Below are 23,368 nucleotides of genomic sequence, written 5' to 3'. Positions count from 1 at the left end.
ATAAGTGCTTTTTATGGTTCCCAAATTCCCTTCATAGTATCATTTCTTTTCTTATGAATTTAGTTGTGTAAATCAGCCTGTTGCTGATAAACAAAAATTTATATTAGTCCTGGGACCAGGATTTCTTTCAGTATGACATTAGTTGTATAAATCAGCCTGCTGTCAATAGACAAAAGTTTATATTAATTCTAGGATCAACATTTTGTGAAGGAATAAAGTAGGGATCATCTGAGAGTTTTTAAAAGAATGTTGGTCTAAAATAGCTGGTAGAATAAAAATATATTGTAAAAACTAAAATAGGGCAAAAGAGCTAAAATGCAGTGCATGGACTAAAATAACTAGCAGTTCAAATGAGTCCAAGTGCTAAATATGTAATTATCTTTCTTGTTACCTTATATGTACAAGAGTTATTTTAACTTTTAAAATCCTACATTTCACTTTTGTTGTTGTTTATATATGTATGTATATGTAAAAAACAGGCATATATATACACACACACACACCACTGAGTTTAACAAACCAAAAGTTTTGAAATTGCATTTTAACTTACAGGTTGCCCCACCTTAAAAAAAAAAAATTATATAAAATAAAAAAAATGTGCCAGGCGCAGTGGCTCACGCCTGTAATCCTAGCACTTTGGGAGGCCGAGATGGGTGGATCACCTGAGGTCAGGAGTTCAAGACCAGCTTGGCCATCATGGTGAAACCCCATCTTAACAACAACAAAAATTATATAAAATTAACTTACAGGTTGACATTTTACACTAGTAGGTAGAAATGGTTATTGTTTATTGGTAGGTTGTTTGACTTATACACTGAAAATGAAGAAATAACTTGAGTTTGGTTTATCAGCATCTCTCCAACTCCCTTCCCCAAACTCTTTGAATTCCATGGTACTTTTTAAAAGCTTGCCTCAATACCCCCAGGAATGACTTAACAGTTGCTCCACATAGACATAGTAGCCATTTTCATATTCACTAATTTTATGAATGGTTGTTGCACATCCTCCAGGGGGTTAGAAATTGCTCATACCATCGAGGAGAGAGTTTCTGGGCGACTTTGTTCCATGTTAGTGCTTATTTGCTCCTGTAATCCTGACCTTCTTGCCATCTCCTGAACATGGAGGCATACTTCTGCATCAACCCTTTTTATACTTGTTCTTTTTGCCTGGGGTGTTTGTCCTTCAGAGCCACATAGTTTGTTTCTTACCCTCTTTCCATCTTTGCTCAATTGTTACCTTGTCAAATTACTCTGTGAAGGAGCTAAATCTTGACCATTTGATAGTTTTGAGCAAACGAGGATCAGAATCCAAGTGATGTGTTGAAAGAATCACTCTGCCTGTTGTCATGAGAATAACTGCAGACGAACAATGGCTGACACAGTTAGGGGCAATTGCCTTTGTCCAGGCAGGAGATCAGTTCAGCTGGTTATGGAGGTGGTGAAAAATGGTTGGACTCAGGATATATTTTGAAGGGAGATTCAAAACATCAATAATTTGAAGGGAGATTCCGGATATATTTTGAAGGGAGAGTTAACAGGATTTGCTGCCACTTTCAATGTGGAGTGAGAGGGAAAGATATGAGTCAAAAATGATTCTAGGTTTTTGGCCTGAGTGACTGAAAGAATGGAATTGCCATTTACTGAAATGAGGAATAAGTATCAAGAGAAGAGCACAAAATCAGGAATTCTGTTTTATTTATAGGAATTCGATAAATGGAATTTGAATTTAAAAAAAGGTCTGGGATGGAGATACACAAGTTGGGAGTCATCAGCATATATATTATTTAAAGTCATGAGCCTGGATGAGATCCTCTGAGCATGAAATAAAGAAAAGGGATCTTAGAGTTAAGCCCAGGCATACCCCAAATTCCAATGTTCAGGGCTTGAGGAGACCAGAGGGAGGGCCAGTGAGGTAGAGAAACTGGGACTTTAGAAACCAAGTAAAGAATGTTTTACCAAGTAAAAAAAGAAAGGAGTGACTAGCGGTGTCCTAATGCTGCTGGGAGAATACTTAAGATGAAGACCAAGAAATGATCATTGAATTTGGCAATGGGGTGGTCATTGATGACCTGTTTTGGTGGAGTAGTGTTGGGGAAGGGCTGACTGGAGAGGGCTTAAGAAAATAATAAATGAGGAAATGTAGATCTGAAATACAGATTAATTTTTTATAAGGAATTATTTTTTAAAGTAAAACAAAAATGAAATGGGAGCTGAAGAAGGATACGAAGTGAATGGAGACATTTAAAAAATGTTTACGTGCTGATGGGAGTGATTGAGTAAACAAGGGAAAAATTGATTTTATAGGAGAAAGAATGTGGACAGTTGTTGGGAACATTTTTTTTTGAGACGGAGTCACACTATGTCACCTAGGCTGGAGTGCAGTGGTGCAATCTCGGCTTACTGTGACTTCTGCTTCCCAGGTTCAAGCGATTCTTCTGCCTCAGCCTCCTGAGTAGCTGGGAATAAAGGCATGCTGTTGCAAAACTGTCTAAAGTGCTATGCACGTGTGCCTATGTGCACCATGCCTGACTAATTGTTGTATTTTTATTAGAGACGTGATTTCACCATATTGGCCAGGCTGGTCTCTAACTCCTGACCTTGTGATTCACCCGCCTCAGCCTCGCAAAGTGCTGGAATTACAGGTATGACCACTGTGATGAGTGGTCCTTCTGTAGCACTGTACGCAGCACTAAGGGAATACTTTTCTGTCTTTCCTTTTACAGCCCCAAACTCTCCCTTGGCTAGGTGTCTCTCTTACACACTCTCATTTAACTCTGTGGTATTATTTTTGCCTCTGCACTTGCCTCTTTCAAAGTATGACCCCCTGTACTTAAAAACAGACCCTTTTAGGTCCAGCTGTGTCTTGATCCAAAGAATCACACTTAACAGAATATGTTAGTTTTAGAGACCTGTAGGAGCTTAACATAATACTAAAACCACACCTTTTTGGTAATCTTGGACTATACAACAGAAGGCAAGAATTATAATAGGGTCTCACAAACCTTCTCCCACCCACCATGATGAGCTATCTGTAGATCCTTAGTGGCTCTTAAGTATTCTCCCAAGTGTTGAGTTGTGAGTAGCCTGCACATAATGGCATTCAATCCTGAGAATCTGAGCATCTGTCCTGTTTCTTACCATTGGCATTTCTGGTGGCATAGTGGCTTCTGTCACTCACACACCGGCTTGCTTCAGCTTTGAATCTGTCCATTCAATTCTCATTTTTGCCTTTTCTGTCACAGGGTTAGAGTTACGGTAATGAAGAAATGCTCTGTCCTTAGCCAGAGGTTGATGTAAGTTAAAAAATGTAAGCGGTAAAACAAACAATTAGGCAGGTATTAGTTATCATTGTTATCTTCAGAGCCAAGGTTTATATTTCTGTCTGCGTTTTCAAGGTTTTAGATCAGAGTTTTAAAATTAGGGCCAGACCTTTTTCCGGGGGGGTGGTGGGGTGGAGTTTCGCTTTTGTTGCCTGGCCTGGAGTGCAATGGTGCAATACGGCCTCACTGCAAACTCTGCCTCCTGGGTTCAAGCAATTCTCCTGCCTCAGCCTCCTGAGTAGCTGGGATTACAGGCATGTGCCACCACACGCAGCTAATTTTTGTACTTTTTAGTGGAGATGGTGTTTCACCATGTTGGCCATGCTGGTCTCAAACTCCCGACCTCAGGTGATCTACCTGCCTCAGCATCCCAAAGTGCTGGGATTACAGGCAGGAGCCACCATGCCTGACCAAGGCTCAGAACCTTGAAACCACTTGCTATGGTGTTTGTAGAATGGAGTGGCAACTATTGTGAAATTGTCTGAAGTGCTATGCATGTGTGCCTATGTGCATTCATCCACCCACTCATAAAAATATTTGTAAATACTTGCTATGTTTTAAGATGTGTTTGGGGGAGTTTGTGCTGCTCAGTTTTTAAAGAGTGGGAACTCTTTGGTAGTTACAATATGAAAAGGATAGACATCCACTTTCAGTAGTTCTGGATCATTTTTGGAGTTCTTTTTTCAAATGTGTCTAAGTAAAATACCAGGCTGAGCTGCACACTTGCAGTGAGACAGAATGGAAGACAGGATTCCACCAGCTCAGGACACATCTTTGTTGCCTTTACAGAGGTTCTCTAGCATGCCAAGATCTTGGCATGACCTACTTGGAAAACTCCTCCTCTAGACTATGACAAAATTAAAAAAAATGTGATTCCTTAGCTTTTTCTATCATAAAAGTTGAGAGGCAAATGTTTTTCTTTTAAATGAGTTATCTGTTTTGGCAAATAGAAGCTATTATTTATAGCTTAGTTAAATGTTTTAAATTGACAAACCTCTGTACCTCATTCCTATAGAGATTAGTTCCTGGAGGGAATTATGAAAAAACGTCAGTTATCGATAATCATATAGTGGACTGTCCAGAGATGGGAAACTTATTTTGGATACCCACTGATAGGTAGAAGTCTGACCTTTGCATATAGTTCCAGACATACTACAGAAAGGATGGTGGTGTATGCCTTCAGCCTTGTTTATAAATATTAGTGAAGTGGTCTGAATGGTTTAATAAAAACAAATGTATCAAATGGGTAGGTCTGTCTTTATGGTTTCAGATTAAAAAAAAATCATACATTCATATATTCTTTTCATACTTTTACGAAACAAAAAGGCAATACTGCTACATTATAATTTTAGTGTACATTTAAAATCCAGATTTTAAAAATTCTAATTGTGTTATTAAAAATAATAACTAATCATTTAAGAACTCTTTTTGATCCTCCCCTACTTTTCCAACCTTCTTTTCTTGCCTAATGTTTTGAACAGGTTGAACTTGTGGCCTTGGCTATAATTGTCACTTCATAATCTATTTTTGATTTTAATCTTATTATTACAACCTTCTTTTTACAGACTGGTGAATTTTCAGCTCGTTTTCTTTTGAAGTTGCCAGTGGATTTCAGCAATATCCCCACATATCTCCTCAAGGTAAAAATATATGATTATCAGTCTGAGACTATAAGTAAGCTTTTTAAGTAATTATTTAACTCAGTATTTGTATGACTGGTTTGTTAGCATTTTGTTTACATGATGAATTCTACTAAAAATATTTCTTATATGAAGTTCCATTGAACTATTTTGTTTCCTAAAAGCTAAAATAGTAATTTCAAAAGTTATTTAGAAGTGAGTTTTTCATATACAGTAAAATTATTATAAGTGAATTAAACTCTGGGAAAAAATCACTTTTATTTAATAATGTTATTGGAATGAAAGACTCTCATATAAATTATCTAATATGCAATATTAGGGCTGCAAATTAGTCACCACTCCATTCTACAAACACCCTAGCAAATGGCTTCAAGGTTCTGTCCCTTGGCTGGACATGGTGGCTCACACTGTAATTCCAGCTCTTTGGGAGACCGAGGTGGGCAGATCACCTGAGATTAGGAGTTTGAGATGAGCCTGGCCAACATGGTGAAACCCCATCTCCACAAAAATATACAAAAATTAACCAGGCATGGTGGCACGTGCCTGTAATCCTAGCTATTCGGGAGGCTGAGGCGATAATATTCTGTAGGTAGCACTGCATATTAACCATGCTGCACTAAAGGGTGTTTCATTTTCTTTATGTTAGCAGTTGCTCTCAGGCACCTTCAGAGTTAGGCTGTCCAGAAGAGACCCAGAATCCATTTAGAACAGCATATATGACATTCCTTAAAATATGATGCAGGCAAAGTGTGGCCTGGGAAACAGCTGTTTTGGGGAGAGGCTTGAAACTGCTTTGCAGAGAAGTAGCATCCAAGTCACTCGGCTGTGGTTGGTGTGAGAGAAAGCAAAGGACTAGGGAGCAAGTTCTGAAAAGGAAGCTTTAAGACAAAGGCCTAGGTTCATCATAGATGAGGATTTGGTTGTGATTTAAGATTTGGCTGCCTTCCTCTGCCCTGTATTTGAACCTACGGTTGTTTAATTGCAATCTCGTGTAAGAAAAATTTCTAACTTCCTAATTTGATGTTGTTCAGAGAGTTAATGATATTTATAAGTGCGTAGAGAGAAGACAGACTCTTTGTACAAGTTTGCCTGCATATTGTACTAATTAGTAAATAATATTAGATACTAATTTTGATAATAGTCATAAGTATGATTTAGTAGAATATAAACTATTGACCATAGAAAAGGTTAGAGAATTTTTAAAAATAAATTTCATCTTTTTTTTTTTTTTGGAGACGTGGTCTTGCTCTGTCACTCAAGCTGGAGTGCAGTGGTGTGACCCTAGCTCACCCCAGCCTCAAACTCCCAGGCTCAAGTGATTCGCCCGCCTCAGCCTTCTGAGTAGCTGGGACCATAGGTGTGCACAACTGTGCCTAGCTAATTTTTTATTTTTTGTAGAGAAAGGGTCTCAGTGGTCTTCCCACCTCGACTTCCCCAAATGTTGGGATTACAGGTGTGAGCCACTGTTCCTGGCCTACACAGTCCATCTAAAGAAGAAAATTATTTTCTTTTTCTCTAAGTAAAACATAGGATTTTTATACTTCATTAAAAACTTAGTATCCAGTTTACTGGTTCTACATTCTTTACCCAAGGGTTGTAAAGTCCAGGTAAGAATGGAAGTCATCAATTTCTGTCAGTTTCTCTACAGTCCTGTTGTGGAAAATATATATATTAGATTTGTGATTACCAAGCATAATTTGATTTTGGCAATTACTGTGCTCTGTTAGACTAGTAAGCAGTCTTCTAAGAAACCCTTGCAGCACATACTCAGGACCTCCTTTAAGTATTCCAGTTAAAACTCTCTTTCAGCTCATTTAGAGCCAAGTTCAAAAGCATATGAAAGTACATGATTTATATAATCACCTTAATCCACAATTTACAGTTAGTGTTTTTGTTTTAATTTGTTGTGCCTTATCAGTTTCAGCAGTCTTCCTGTTTATTTGCAATTGATGTTACCTCTGCTCATATTCTTGAGAGTCAAAGGAAAAAAATATTTGTTGGCTCAGAATCTCATATTTATCTCTTCAGTATCAAATTACCATATTTTTTATTTTAAGAATTTTAACTTTATATGCTGTTCTTATTTTCCTTGACAGTAAGTTAAGAGAAGGGTGGACTCTATTTGCCAGTACTGTAGTTTTTTAACCCCAACATTACTGTGAAGTGATGTCTCTTCTATAGATAAAATATCTACATTGCAACACTATGTCTTTCTGGATCTTTAGAGTTCATGCAAAAAGAGTAAAACAAGGACCAAAAGAAGAAACTCTTGTGTAACACAAAGCAACAGCCAAAAAACAAAAACAGAAACCTACCAGCACACCAGAAACAATCCAGAATACTTGCTGAGGGTTTTAAGATCTACGTTCCTAAAGTTGTTGTAACCTTTGGCTTTGCTTTTCAAAGGAAGTTTGCCATAGGTGCTGCTTTATGTATTATTTGCATTTCAATGCTCCTCATCTAATTACTAGGCCTATAATTGAGAGTCTAACTACAAAAATAAACCTCCTGAATTCCTAGGGTTAGGATACTCTTCACCAGCATTACTAGTTTTACCTTATCATTTCAAGCAAATTAAAGGGAAAGTAGAGCTTTAAAATATTGAGATAGCATGGAGTTTGACTGCGTACCCTATTGATTTGCTACAGTGAAATTTCGTTACACTATGATGAAGCCATCATCTGTTCATAAGTTCATATTACCAAGTGTGCCTATTTTACCCACTAATAGAATTATTTTATGTTAAAATGAAAAAGCCATTCAATATTCAGTTATATGATTTCCCTTAATATTGTACTGTAAATTCATATGGTTCTTACAGGGGATAGAGTGTATTTATTCTGAAGATGAAGCCTGATTTTAGAGTCTGGATTTTACTTTTGGTTGAGGTAAATCAAAGGGTCAGATGAATCACTAACATAAAAACAAAAAGTATTTCTGTATTTGTTACTATTCTTATTTTGGAGGTGGTAGAAATCCAGCATGAGCTCATGTAGACCAGATGAGAAATTTAATACAGATCTTCTTCTTCTGAAGTCTGTATGACAGGAAACAGTCCATACTCAGTACTTTACAGATCAGGCATAGACCAGCTTTCTTATGTCTGTTCCACTGTGTTCAGTTGTGTACCCCTGAACTTCTCAACTGGTGTATTTGTGGGGAGAAATCATCCCCATCATAAAGAGGAGATTACAGAAATTATCAAAGTGCAAGTATTCACAACAGTTACCGAACTGAAGAAAGATGGTTTTATAATTGTATACTTTCTCTTAACGAACAGCTAGTCATTAGGTGCTGCTGCTCTTAATTTTCTTAGAGTGTGGTGAAAAGTGCTGCATGTGTATTCCTGTCTTTATTTCTGTCCTAAGAATTAGTGAACTTAACAATGTGATGCTAAGAAGGCTATGTTTTTGTTTTTGCTTCTGTTTTCTGTAAAAACCATACTTCATAAAGAAGTAGCCAAAGAAAAGGTTTGAATTGTATACTAAAATTTTCATTCTCTGAACAAGAAGCTCAGAAACTAAGAATATAGTATTTTGGGGGAGAGGAGAGGCTTACTTTCAAATGTGATGTGTGTTTGAATTGGTCACTTAGAACAATAAGCCAGTTTTATATAGAATATAGTGAAGTTAAAATCCTAGAGCTAGGAACCCCTTCAGTAGCATCATACAAAAATATGGAGGCAAATTGTTGGATCCCACTGAATTGAAGGGTTAAATAGCACTGATTTCCTGCTGATAGTGGATATGGCAAATATAAGCCTGAAAAGAAAATCAACATTAATTTTTTTTGTTGTTGTGTAAGAAAAGACCATATTGTTTATGTAGGCTAAGTTGTTGTTGGATTATCTCTAAACTAGAAATCACTGAGCCCTAGCCCAGGCTAGAAGTAGGGCTATAATCAATTTACTATGACTAAAGTACTTGAACTTTTATTATCATTATTTAACATCACACACTGAGCCCATTCATCCTGATGGATAGCTTGCAGAAATTTAGTTCCACTATGGAATCTGAATCATGACACTACATGGAAACGAATTGGGTGTGAAAAAGCTAAAATAGGTTATTTGTATCAAGAGATGAAGCACTCATCCTTCTTCTGAAGTCACTGTGGTTGTACTGATCAGTCAGGGCACAATCAGGGCAGACCTCAGGTCACTCTGCCAAGCAGAGGCAAAAAGTAGGAATTCGGTTCAGAGTATCAGGACGTGTTCAGGAGTCCAGGATTGGCAGAGAGTTGTGAATAGGTAACTATTCATAGTGGTCTAAGCAGATCACTCACATGGAAGAGAGCATCTGAGTGTCCTTGTGTGCTGAGGTTATCTGATGTCAGAGCAGTCTCTTCAGCCTGACATTGGAGAGCAGGTTACCTACTTACAGTTTGCTTTCTAATTAAACCTTGTAGCAAATGCAGATATTCACAGAGCCAGGCAAGTACTGAAAAGGAGTGAATCTGACTTGATACCATAGGAAATGGTAGGGACTGTAATGAACTAGCATATATGGGCTTCATCTAAAGGCAGCAGCTACTATACAGCTACAGAGTTACTTTCCATTAGATAATATGGGGCTGGTGTTGCCAGATATCCAGATGTTAATAAAAGGAGCCCAGAATCTCAGGGTTTGTTGTTGTTAATGTGAAAATACTATCTTTTAAGTGATAGCAATGATAGATGTTGTTTATAAACACTGTGCAAGCCAAACAGAACACTTCTGTGTCTTGGCATTGGCCTGTGGGTTCATTTGTGACCCTTGTTCTAAAACCTAACAGTCTTGTAACCAGGTAGGTGGCAGAAGGCTCTTATTTGCTTTCCTTGATTTATACTATATAGTGTGGTATTCAGGGAGATCATACTATGATCCAGTGGATAAGAGAAGGAGAACCTTGAACTGGAATTCCACTCAGTGTCCTGAGCTGCTTATCAGAACTGCAGCAGAGTGCCCAGAATGAATTTGGCTTGGTTTTTGAGTACAGTACTATGCAGAACACGTAAGTACTGATTTTGCCATAAAATGATACTGGGATTAGACAAACAACAAAAAAGAAATTCAAGTGTCATCATTGTCCTGAAAGACCTTATAATATAATTGATAAGACAATTTACTGAAACATGGTTAAGCATTAACTTGTACACTGCCTGCCCAGTAGACTTTTAAAAAGAGTAAGTTTTTATGACCAAGTTTGGGCATTAGCTAGACTTCTAAGTGGCATAGCTTTTGGACAGGGAGGAGGAACAGATCAGGGATGGATGATCATGCAGTCACTGGTGGGACTGTGTGGACATACTTGATTTGGGGAGTAGGTAGTAATCTAGGTTGCAAGAGAAATTTCCTGCAAGAGACTACTGAGAGATCAAACCAGAAAAAAAAAGTTGGAAAGATTGAATGCTGGGAGATTGATTTTAGACTTTATTTAGCTGCTAGTCTTAATCCCCTTATAACTGGGTTATCATGGTAAGAGCCTCCTATTTTATTTCCTTGGCCCCATTCTCTTCAGTGCCCAATCTTCCTGAAGTATTACTATTAGTCTCCTTTAACGTATCTCAAAATGAGTAATACTGTCTTGTTGGCTTCTGCTTCTAGAGTCTACTCTCCCATGCGGTGTTGTTTTATGCAGCTTTCTAACATGTGTGTTTAGTCTCAGAAAGGCAGCCATCCGCAGTATCCCGCCAGTGCCGTGAGAATTCCCGGTGCTGTCACTTTGCTCACGCTCTTCTTTCTGGCTTTGAAATTCCTACTCTTTCATCTTTTTATGGAGAATTCACTTAATTGATATAAATATCAGGAGAAGTCCAAAGAAATTCAGGTTACTTGCCTAAGACTGTGTTTATTTGGAGGTGTTGACAGAATATCTCATTTTGATTATTGGCAGCTGGAATGAGAGAGGCGCTAAGAGGTCAAGGTGGAAAAGAAGCAGGGTAATGAAACCAAAGTGAACCTTTTGAAGGAGGAGGTTTTGCACACAACTATGGAGAAGTGTGAATTTGGAGGATCCAGTGGAAAAGAATTGTTATATATGTAGAAGGCCAACAGGAGCTCAGAGTTATATAAGTCAAGGGTTTTTTTTTTCTGCACCTGGCCGTAATCATAGAGAAGGTTTCTTAAGTTGTTTTAAGGGTGGGACGTGGTGGCTCACACCTGTAATCCCAGCACTTTTGGAGGCCGAGGTGGGCGGATCACGAGGTCAGGAGTTCAAGACCAGCATGGCCAATATAGTGAAACCCTGTCTCTACTAAACATACAAAAATTAGCCAGGCGTGGTGTCACATGCCTGTAGTCCCAGCTACTCAGGAGGCTGAGGCAGAAGAATCGCTTGAACCTGGGAGTCAGAGGTTGCATTGAGCCGAGATTGTGCCACTGCACTCTAGCCTGGGTGACAGATGAGACTCCATCTCAAAAACGAAAAAGTTGTTTTAATTTGTGATATGCTTAAATGTGATAATTGTATTGATGTACTCTCCTGATGAAGTTTAAAGGAAATTTTGCCTGGAAAAATCCATTTCAGGTGGTGCTGTCATTCTTCCATATAGGAGAAGTAGGTAACGGCATGAGTGTTAAAAAACAAAGTGTGTGTATGACAGTCACATTTTGTGACTTGCCATTAAAGATTGAATAAGTTGACAGAGTTTTGAAATTTTTCATTCTTCTCATCTTCCCTTGGGAACAGGGGAGGATTTTGCATTCTCTGCACCCAGAAGAACATTGGACTGATTAATTTTGTGGATGAATTCTTGCATTGTCTTTTACTGTTTGGTAATGCTTAAAGCCCATTTAACTTTACATAGTTGCTAGAAGGGAAACTGGTAATTTCCCCCAAATATTTTCTTTATTTAAAATCCAGCAAGCTTGTTAGGGTGGTATGTATTGATTGTAATTCTTTTTTAGCACATGTAAGATAGAAACACTGAAAAGCTTTCTGATTCTGATAAGAGTATAAATTCAAAGGCTGACCTCACAAGTTTTTCTCTATACCACGATTAAATAGCTTCTCTGAATTTGAGACTTTTTAGTTTAGGGAATTTTTTAGATTCAGTAAAGTCACACTTAATAATCAGCTTTGAGAGAGAAAGACTGCTTTAACACACCCTTCTGAAATCTGGCTTTAAAGCAAAATAGTTGTCTGGTGCTTGAAGGACCGTAAAGAATTCACACAGAACCCTCATTCTTATCTTAAAGGAAATAATTTCTGTCTAATGAAATAGGAGTGGGCATACTTTTCTAAAAGTAGAAACGAGTCTGGGGAAGACAGTGCCCTTAAAGCAGGGTGCTGTTTATCCCTGTAATAAGACTAATTTATCCTTGCTAAATTTGAGCTAAAATTTGCATTTGAGACTTAATTACAAAGAAAGCAGTGAGATGGTCTGAACACTTACTCTGCAGGGAATTACTGTCTCTTTCTTTATTAAGCAGCGGACCCATGGCTGCTCTCAGTTCATCGTCCTTGTTCCACTTCCCTTCTCTAGAGAGCAGGCAGGACTTAGGAAAAATATACTGTAGTTCAGGGTCCAGCAGGCTTTCTCTAAAGGGCAAGATAGTAAAATTTTAGACTTGGGTGCCATATGGTCTCTGTCACAACTACTCAACTCTGCTTTCATAGCATGAAAGCAGCTACAGACAATATGTAAATGAATGAGTGTGGCTGAGTTCCAATAAAACTTTATTTTCATGTTTGAGATGATGGATATGCTAATTACCCTGATCTGATCACTATACATTATGTGTATAGAAACATCACTATGTTTTTCATGAATATGTACAGTTATTATTTGTCAATTAAAAATACGAATTTCTAAAAACAAAAACAAAACAACCTTGATTTTTGAAAACAGGCATTGGGCTGAATTTGGCTTGTGGGTAGTAATTAGTTTGCGGATCCCTTTTCTTGATTATGGAGGGGAGTGATTCTTCACAAAGGGACCTGGTGCATCATAAATAGATAAGTAAAGGGATTTGGCTCAGTGATTTTTATACCATGGTCTCTGTTTATATTTGATTAGTACCTTCAGCTCTGCTGAAATCTGCCTTCCTCTTCCACCCTACTTTTTTTTAACCGTCCTTCTTTTATTTATTCTATTTTCTCTCTTATTTTAAATAATCTGTGAGTAATATGATCTGAAATTTTGTGCCCACCTTCCCCCAAATGTGTATGTTGAAATCCTAACCCCCAAGGTGATGGTGTTGGGAGTTAGGGCCTTTGGAGATGATTAAGTCAGGAGGGTGGAGCCTTGGTGAATGGGTTTAACACCCTTATGAAAGAAACCCTAGAGGGCTAGCAGGCCTGAGGATACAGTGAGGAGGCAGCATCTTCTCAGCTTCCAGAACTGTAAGAAACAACTTCCTGTTTTTTACATAATTTATAGTATTTTGTTAGCTACACAGTTTATAGTATTTTGTAATGGCAACTGGAACTAAGATAACTATGCACACCGCACAGGATTGTTGGGAATATTAATGAGATAATAAATGTGAAGTTACTTAAAACACTTCTGAGCTTGGTGCGGGTGCAGAATTGAAATTGTTTTGATTTCATTAAATCATTTAATTTTTTTTTTTTTTGAGACGGAGTTTCGCTCTTGTTACCCAGGCTGGAGTACAATGGTGCCATCTCGGCTCACCGCAACCTCCGCCTCCTGGGTTCAGGCAATTCTCCTGCCTCAGCCTCCTGAGTAGCTGGGATTACAGGCACGCGCCACCACGCCCAGCTAATTTTTTGTATTTTTAGTAGAGACAGGGTTTCACCATGTTGACCAGGATGGTCTTGATCTCTTGACCTCGTGATCCACTCCCCTCAGCCTCCCAAAGTGCTGAGATGACAGGCTTGAGCCACTGCACCCGGCCAAATCATTTAATTTTTATTTCAAAGTATTGAATGTATTGTCGGACTAAGCACTATTCGTAATAGCAAAAACATGGAATCAACCTAAATGCCCATCAGTGGTAGACTGGATGAAAAAAATATGGTACATATACACAAGGGAATATTGTGCAGCCATAAAAAACAATGAGATCATGTCCTTTGCAACAACAGTGATGGAGCTGGAAGTCATTATCCTGTGTAAGCAAACTAACACAGGAACAGAATGCGAAATACTGCATGTTCTTATTGGTAAGTGGGAGCTGAACTTTGAGTATATGTGGATACAGAAAAGGGAACAGTAGCCACCAAGGCCTACCTTAGGGTGGAGGGTGGGAGGAGGGTGAGGATAAAAAAACTGCCTGTCAAGTAGTATGCTTATTTCCTGGGGGTAACAAAATAATCTGTATACTAAACCCAATGACATGCAGTACACCTATATAACAAATCTGCCCATATACCCCTGAACCGAAAATAAAAGTTAAAAAGAAGAAGAAAGAATTTCATTGAGATTATGATAGAGTTATATTTACTATTTAATTTTCCTCTCTTCTGATTTCCCTTATATAGAATTCAAAACTTAAATTTTTACTTTCCCCGTTTCCAAATATGATTTATCATAATTCTGACAATGGTATATATATTGTTTTTACTAAAAATAGAGAAGTCACAGGTAGTTTCTTGGAAAAAAGAAGTCACAGGTAGTTTCTTGGAATGTAGATTGGGGTAAGCCATTATGGAAAACACAATGGCGGTTTCTAAAGAAATTAAAAATAGAACTACCAGTAATGCCTCTCCTGGGTGCATAACCAAAGGAAATGAATTCACCACCTCATAAAGATCTCTACACACTCATGTTCATTGCAGCTTTACTCACAATAGCCAACATATGGAGACAACCTACAGGTGTTCATCAGTGGTTGAATGGATAAGGAAACTGTGGTACATATACATTTTGAAATATTATTCAGTCCTGAAAAGAGTGAGATCTTGCCATTTGCCATAACATGGGTGAGCCTGAAGGTTAGGATGCGAAGTGAAATAAGCCAGACACAGAAAGAAAAATATTGCACTATCTCACTTGTATGTAGAATCTTAAAAAAATTCAAATATATGCAGAGAACAATATAGAGGTTACCATGGGTTCGGGGTGGTGGTGAGTGGGGAATGGGGCGATGTAGGATACATCTTCTGTGTACATCAGAGGGTACAAAGAGCACCTGTGTGGGATGAACAAGTCTAGCACTCTAATGTGCAACAGGACTACAGGTTCTAAAATTGTACTGTGCGTGGAATTCATGCTAAATGAGTAGGTTTCACCTGCTCTGGCCATAAAAACAACAAAAAAAGTGGGTAACTGTGTAAGATGATGAATATATTAATTTCCTTCACTGTAGTAACCTTTTTATTGTCTGTATGTGTCCCATAACATCAGATTGTATGCCTTAAATATGCACAATAAAATTTTTTTTTTTGAAAAAAGAGAGCTTTCCTCTTTTGGCTTTTTCGTATTGTTTTACAGTTTATTTTAATTTTTTTTAATGGTGTGCTTCTATCTTTCAAAGTTTCAATTTTAGAATGTAGGTGTATCTCAAATGATTGGCCTGCTTTGCTACCATGTCCCCATTTATAGTGACTGTCATTTAAGTACAGTCTGTTCTGTAACATGAATTAGTTCGTTCACAATTGGTAAATAGTGGAAGCCTATTAGTATAATGCAAAAGCAACCATGGCTTATAGTTGATTTTTCTCTAGCACATTAATTATTTTGACCACTAGATAACAGCAGCTAAATGCAAAGTATGCTAATATAGATGAACAGAGCAAGCTTTGGAGGCATATTGTGTTATATATTGTATCACTTATTATTGGGAATATAGCATCTTAAGTACATTAATATTTTACTGAAATTACTTTGGGTTTTGTCAGTGCTGTTCTTACAAAGTTGTGCAGGCCTTAAGTGGTCTATATTTTTCTCATAAGTCTCTTATTTTTAGCATGTAATTTACTAGAATGCAATTTTTTAAGGAATGCATATATCATATTATAGCAGCAACACTTGTATTTTAAAACTTATAGGCTAGGAATTCTTAGTCCTTTACACTTTCCATATATGTCGCAGGTTTTTAAATCCTTCTCCGTCTTCATACTTCTCTTTAGGGAGTGTTCCAGATTCCCAGCATCTCTCTTAAACTGTGGTGCCTAAAAATAAGCACAAAACTCCAGGGAGGGTTGATCAGGTCAGTGTTTATTAAGACTCTGAGCATCAACATTAATTAATACTTACTAAGTTTGTAAAAGACCATACTTCCTTGTCTTACTAATCCAGTTTTATGCAGTTAGTTTTTCTAAGCCAGTGTGCAAACTTAATCCCTTCATATCAGGTTTTTGGATTTGCCCTATTTTTTTCAGTCCATTTATGAGGGAAGTCTTGCAACCTATAATCCGAAAGGGACGTATAGATTAGAACCAGGTAGCACAGTGAGGTTAACAGGATTATGGGATGTGATCACTATAGGTGACCATTTTTTATCTGGAACTACTTTTCTCTATGGTTGTGTTTTCTTTTTCTTTTTTTTGAGATGGAGTTTTGCTCCTGTTACCCAGGCTGGAGTGCAATGGTGCGATCTCGGCTCACCGCAACCTCTGCCTCCTGGGGTCAGGCAATTCTCCTGCCTCAGCCTCCTGAGTAGCTGGGATTACAGGCACGCGCCACCACGCCCAGCTAATTTTCTGTATTTTTAGTAGAGACAGGGTTTCACCATGTTGACCAGGATGGTCTCGATTTCTTGACCTTGTGATCCACCCGCCTCGGCCTCCCAAAGTGCTTGGATTACAGGCGTGAGCCACCGCGCCCGGCCCATGGTTGTGTTTTCTTCACCCACATCTTAAAGGTGCCACTTGGCACCTGACAGAGGTTGTGCCAGTTTGTTTCTGTCATCTGTTCTCATTACACCAGTTTCATCAATCAGCAGACCTACAACTCAAATAAAAGTAAAAGCTGGTTAGCAGTGTAAGGTGACTACACAGATAATAGTGTAATGCATGTCAGAATAATAATTATTAAGAAAAGTACAAAGTTTACTAGGTTGGTGAGAAAGGATTACACCTGGCTGGGAAAAGTCTTTATGAAGGACGTAACATTTGGAATGGGCCCTGAAAGACTTGGTTTTGATAAAGAGAAACTAGACATAAAGAATAAGTATTATTTTAGGTGGCAGTAGTAGCACAGTTGGCAAACAGTCCAACAGTCCATTTTGGCTAAATCCTAGAACTTGTATACAAAGTAGCAGGAGATAAGAAAGGAAAGGCATTTTAAAGACATAATGATATAGCCTTAAATACTTGACTCATATTTTAGTCATTATTTTTGAGTAGGGTAGTACTACAATTGGAATTGTATTTAGTAAGAGAAATCTGCCAGAAACATAATAGAAAATGATGGAGAGGAGGAAGGAGGCAATGGGGCTGGAGCCTGAATCCAGACCTGTTATCACAGTCAGGGCTCAAGGTCATAGAAGACATCAGGGCTTCAGGTGACACATGTTTTAGATTTGCTGAAGTGTGTATAATATATACACGTATAATTTAATTTGATATACCAGCTGGGGTGTGTGGTTGCCTAACTCAATGATCAACCTGGGAGAATGAGGGAGAGGAAAGGTGCCAGAACTTTCTAACCAGTACTACCCAAAGTGCATCAGTTTTGGTTCTTGATGAAACAAGCACAGCATTGGGAGGGTTTAGGAACATAGAAAGTAGTTGACAGAATAATCATATATTTGTTGAATCTAATGCTAGAAATGTTGGGTTTGTATTTTGTGTGTGTTTTAAAAGATTTCTTTTTCTAGTAATTCACTTTTAATGTATTTTAGAAATTGATCAGTTGGTGATGGATTAGAGAGAAACAAAAGAACAACTGCTCCTTCAGTGTGGATAGTTTGAGAACCGTTATTCTGCTGTATGCCTTCTGTGGCTCCTGGTTGCCATTGCCTCCCTTATCCTTGGATGCAGCAGTCTGAGGGTGTCTCTGAGGTTTTTCGGTTTTATTCTTTTTGCCTAGCTTAGTTTTACACTCATTGTCACTCAGCATGCCCCTCCTTTTAATTTTTATTTATAAATACATTCCCAGCATTTGGCATAGGAGAAGGAGCCTGCAGCCCTTGACTTGAATGACATTTAATACAGAACTGGAAGAGAGGGATTTTTTTTTATTTTATAAAATATTTTAAAACAGATTTCAACAGTACACGCATACCTTGATCTAGTTTAATGACAAAATAATGTCACAAAGGAATCTAGCCTCTTTCATTTTTCTGAAGATCCATTTTCTTCCTTGTATCTATTTATTGCAGATTTGTTTTCATTATTATGATCATATCATAGAGTTGTCATGTGTGAAACCCAGAAATAAGATTGGTGTTTCTCTTTGTCCCAAGATTGCTGATAAGCAGTTTGGCTCTCTTGAAGCAAGATGGGACTTGGTTTAGATTTGTTCAAACTTTGTGTTAACTCTAGGAAGTAGTCTGCAATGCCTTCAGTGTCTGTTCAACATGTAAGTACTTCATGAAAATACTGTTTAGCAGAAGATCCTGGAATATTGATAGTGTTGGCATTCTTAGTCTCTTTTCCATAGACCAGCACCTCACAAGTATGGTCCAAGGACTGCTGGTATTTCCAGGTCTCTGGAAGACTCAGAGAGTCCATGAGGTAAAAACTATTTTCAAAATAAAATTAAGAATTTACATACCTCATGAGTGAATAGTGGAGTTTTCCAGAGGCTACATGGTGTGTTATATCATCACTCTGATAGCCCAGGCCATATTTGCTTGTGTGTTCTTGCATTTTAGAAATTTTCTCAGGTTTTATGGAAGTTTATTCACGAAAAAGTAGATAATCTGAATAGCCTTGTGTCTATTATAGTTAAATATGTTACCACAATGAAAGCTTTAGGCACAGATGACTTCTCTAGTAAATTCCACCAGTCATTTAAGGAAGAAATAATACAGAAAATCTTTGGGAAAATTGAAAAAGGGGAAATGCTTTCTAACTTGTTCTGTGAGGACAGCACTACTTGATAACAAAACTCAGGCAAAGGTATTACAAGAAAAGAAGACTCCAGATGAATCTGTCTCATAAACACAGGGGCAAAATTTGAAATAAAATTTTAACAAACTCAATACATAAAAAGGATGATACATTATGAACAAGTGGAGTTTATCCTAGGCATGTAAGGTAGGCTGAATATTCAAAAATCAACAATATAACTAATCATATTAACAAACCAAGAAAGAAAAATTGTGATTGTCTCAATAGACACAGAAAAAGTATTTGACAAAATCGAATATCTATTCCTGATAAAAATTCTCAGGAATCCAGGAACGAAAAGGAACCTCCTCAACCTGCTACAAGTACATCTATGAAAATCCTATAGCTAATGTCACACTTGAAGGTAAACGACCAAACGCTTTCTGTCTAAGATGAACAAGGTGAAGATGTTTACTCACCAATTCTATTCAATACTGGGGGCCTGGCCAGTGCAATAAAGCAAGAAAAAGGAATAAAAGACATTTAGAGTAGAAAGGAAGAAGTAAAATTATCTTTTCACAGATGATACTGTTGTCTATGTCAAAAAACCTAAGGAAATTACAAAAAAGCTTCTAAAACTAATAAGTAAATGTTGTAATGTTGCAGGTTGCAAGATCAATATATAAAAATCAATTATATTTCTATATGCTAACAAGTAATTAGAATTTGATATTTTAAAGATATCATTTATAATAACATCAAAAATATGAAGTATTTAGAGATAAATCTAACAAAAGATATGAAAGACCTTTATGCTGAAAACTATAAAACATTGTTGAGAGAAACTAATGAAACTCTAAACAAATAGATATGTCATGTTCATCTGTTGGAAGACTTAATCTTGTAAGATATCAGTTCTTCCTAAATTGGCATATAGATGTGGCACAATTCTAGCAAGTTGAAATCTCAGCAGAAATTGTAAAAATTGACAATCTGATTCTAAAATTTATTTTGAAATACCAGGGACCTAGAATAGCCTAAACAATTTTGAAAAAGAAGAACAAAATTGGAGGACTCATGTTCCCTGATTTCAAAGACTTATTATAAAGCAACAGTAATCAAGACAGTGTGATGATGGTCTAAAAAAGAAAGATATACCAGTATAGATCATTGGAACAGAATAGAATATTCAGAAATAGATCCACACATACATGGACAATTAATCTTTGCAAAGGTGCAAAGGCAATTCAGAGGAGAACAGATAATCTTCAACAAATGATGCTAGAACAGTTGGATATATATATTAAAAAAAGAGAAAAGGAACTTCAATCCATGCCTTGAAAAGGCATGTATGTATTTGCTGAGATATATATACATATATATATGTAAAGTTTAACTGAAAATGGATTCTTGACCTAAAAGTAAAACCTTAAACTATATAACTTCTAGAAGAAAACGTGATAAAACCTCAATAACTTTTTTTTTAAAACCTGAGTTCTAATTTCAGATACGCTAACTGTCAACAGAGATAGCACCCACAAATAGGAGCTCTTTGGGATTCTCATTACTTGTAAAAAGGAGTCCCAAACCCTTTGAGAACTGCTGCTGTAGACTTTTTGGCCCGTTGTATTTCGTAGTAGATTCAAAACAGCATATAAACATTTCCAGGATAGTTGGTCAGGTGTAGTGGCTCACACCTGTAATCCCAGCACTTTGAGAGGCCAAGGCAAGATGGATCACCAGAGGTCAGGAGTTTGACACCAGCCTGGCCAACATGGCAAAACCCTGTCTCTACTAAAAATACAAAAATTAGCCAGTCCTGCTGTTGGGTGCCTGTAATCGGAGCTACTTGGGAGGCTGAGGCAGGAGAATTGCTTGAATCTAGGAGGCGGAGGTGGCAGTGAGCCGAGATCACGCCACTGCACTCCAGCCTGGGACAGAGCAAGACTCCATCTCAAAAATAAATAAAAATATAAATAGAAACTCCAAAAAAAAAAAAAAACAACAACAACAAAAACCCACACATTTCCAGGATTGTTATCTGCTTTATAAAACTTCTGCATTATCAGCAATGATATTTGTACTAAAAAGGCATAATCAGCTCACAACAACGTAGAGTAACACTGAGAGCTTCACCGATTGCTCTTTGAAATCAATCCTTCTTAAAAGCTGTCAACATCTAGGGTTTAGTGTCATTGGTTTAAGTACATTTGATGAACACTCCACTGTGGAACTCTGAAGTGTTTGTCCTGAGGGTTTCTAATGTCTGCCATTCTGTGTTATGACTTACAGCCACCTACATATTCAAAGGGTGTGTGGTTTAATGTCACCACTAGCACTTAAGAGGCAGACATTGGTCAGAATCTTACCATTGTTATAGAGGGCAAAGCTACACATTTACCTTTTATCCTCACAGCTACCCTGTAAGGGGGCACAGTGGATGTTTGTTGTTTTTGTCTGCCTAGCACCTCTCTTCCCCTTCTTCTTGTAGTAGTAGTCCATGCCCATGTTATTTTCCCTCCTTCATCCGTGTGATTCTGCTACTGTCTAGCACAGTTCCCCTTCTGCCTGGCAGGGCTTAGTTTAAGAACTGGATATATGAGCTAAGCTTGCCTAGTCAGAGTCCTTCCTAGACATCTACAAACTGAAGTAGGAAGGGAAAATCCTTTTCTTTGCTGAGATGTTTGTAAGCTCGAATTGAGTCCAGAACTTTAAGCAGCTGTGTTTCTCATCATGTGGGAAAAGACTCTAGACAGCACTGTCCAGTAGCAGTATAATACAAGCCGCATATGCAATTGAACATTTTCTAGTAGCACATTAAAACAACTAAAATGAAATTCATTTTCATAATGTTTTATTTAACCCATTATACTCAAAATATCATTTCAACATGTAATCAAAATAAAAATTGTTAATGACTCATTTTATGAATACATATTTTGTGCCAAGTCTTTAAAATCCAGCGTGTTTACCTTTTACCATCTCTTAATTCAGACTAGTCACATTCTAGATGCTCAGTAGCCACATTTGGCTAGTGACTGCAGCATTGGACAGTGCAGCTCTACACAGTGCGAATGAAGGAATCCAACATGGAAAATGCTGAGTGATGAAGATTTAGAGAGAAAGAGCACTGTCAGTAGTGAGGTTTTTTGTTTTGATCCTTGAGATATGAGGAACTATTTTGGTTCCAGCTCCTATAAGCAGCTCTTCTTTGGAATCTTTGAGCCCCTCCCATAGTTTTCCAATAACTAACCTTTTTTTTATGTGAGTATGATTTGGGTTTCTATCACTTGTAATCAAAAAAATCTTTACTCATACAGTAAGGCATTATGATCCTCAGTTTTTTAAGATGAGGGAACCTAAGCTGAGAGAAGTTAAATGGGTACCCAGGGTTATCCTAAGTGTATATGGCAGGGCCTGGATTTCATTTCAGGTCTGTCTCACTCAAAAGCCCCCGCTCTTTCTACCCCAAGAAACTGCCATGGAAGTTTCCGTAGAGCAAGCCCTTCTCACTGCACGAAGGGTCAGGATTTCAATTCTCACATATTCGTTGTAGCCTCTGATACAGGGGTACTGTGAAAATGCTTATTTTTTTTACAGGAACGTTTTTGGTGGGGACCTGTAGTAGTCCTGTAAACAAATTTCACCTTCTTTTCTTTCTAAAAAAGTGATGTTAGTAAGTTACTTGGCACTGAATGGAACCTAGTTTGGTACTACATACCTTGTGGGCATCTGCATGCTGTCTTGTAAAATGGTGGAGTCATCTAATCTTGTTTCATTTGAAATATATTGGCCTGTCCAGGAAACTTTATTAGCACCCCTAAACAATTACGTCATTAAAGGGCAAGACTTAGAAGCCTTGTTAAGGCTGTGTATGATCTGTTTTCCAACCTAAGTGAAGTTAAACAAATTCCCATAATAATTTTAGAATGATTCAGTGTTTTCTAGTTACCATAAATGGTGTTGCAAAGAGCTGTAAATCTACATGCAGCTATTCTTTTTCATTTTTCAGAAACAGCCTTTTGAATGATTCCTGTACTCTAATGTTCAGTTGATGCTCGATTCATTTTAGAAAACTGTCATAGAACCGTATACTTGAGAACTGACATGCACGAGGCTGAAGTTTTATGCTAGGGTACCCAGGCAATCCATAATTGTAGTAAAGAAACATATATGTGGCCAGGCCTGGTGGCTCGTACCTGTAATCCTACACTTTCGGAGGCTGAGATGGGTGGATCACCTGAGGTCAGCAGTTCAAGACCAGCCTGGCCAACATGGCAAACCTTGTTTCTACTAAAAAATACAAAAATTAGCTGGGTGTGGTGGTGGATGCCTGTAATCCCAGCTGCTTGGGAGACTGAGGCAGGGAGAATCACTTGAACCAGGGTCGCAGAGGTTTCAATGAGCCGAGATCGCGCCATTGCACTCCAGCCTGGGCAATGGAGCAAGATTCTGTCTCCAAAAAAAAAGCCATATACTTGAGGGCACACAACTAAAAGTTCAACTTCATTTATTTAGCACACCC

General features: G+C 37.8%; 1 protein-coding gene across 7 annotated transcripts in view; it reads left to right on the top strand.

Moving 5' to 3' along the window:
- Positions 1 to 23,368, top strand: part of BABAM2 (BRISC and BRCA1 A complex member 2) — a 450,382-nt gene that overhangs the window by 160,175 nt on the left and 266,839 nt on the right. For all 7 annotated transcript variants that reach the window (XM_002757914.6, XM_017964446.4, XM_003734762.5 and 4 more), the window contains one exon: positions 4,885 to 4,959. In XM_002757914.6, the coding sequence (XP_002757960.4) occupies positions 4,885 to 4,959 (75 nt within the window). The remainder of the gene's footprint in view (positions 1 to 4,884; positions 4,960 to 23,368) is intronic.

The sequence above is a fragment of the Callithrix jacchus genome, chromosome 14, assembly GCF_049354715.1.
Source record: "Callithrix jacchus isolate 240 chromosome 14, calJac240_pri, whole genome shotgun sequence".
Taxonomy (NCBI): Eukaryota; Metazoa; Chordata; class Mammalia; order Primates; family Cebidae; genus Callithrix; species Callithrix jacchus.
This window is presented reverse-complemented; position numbering and strand designations above follow the sequence as displayed.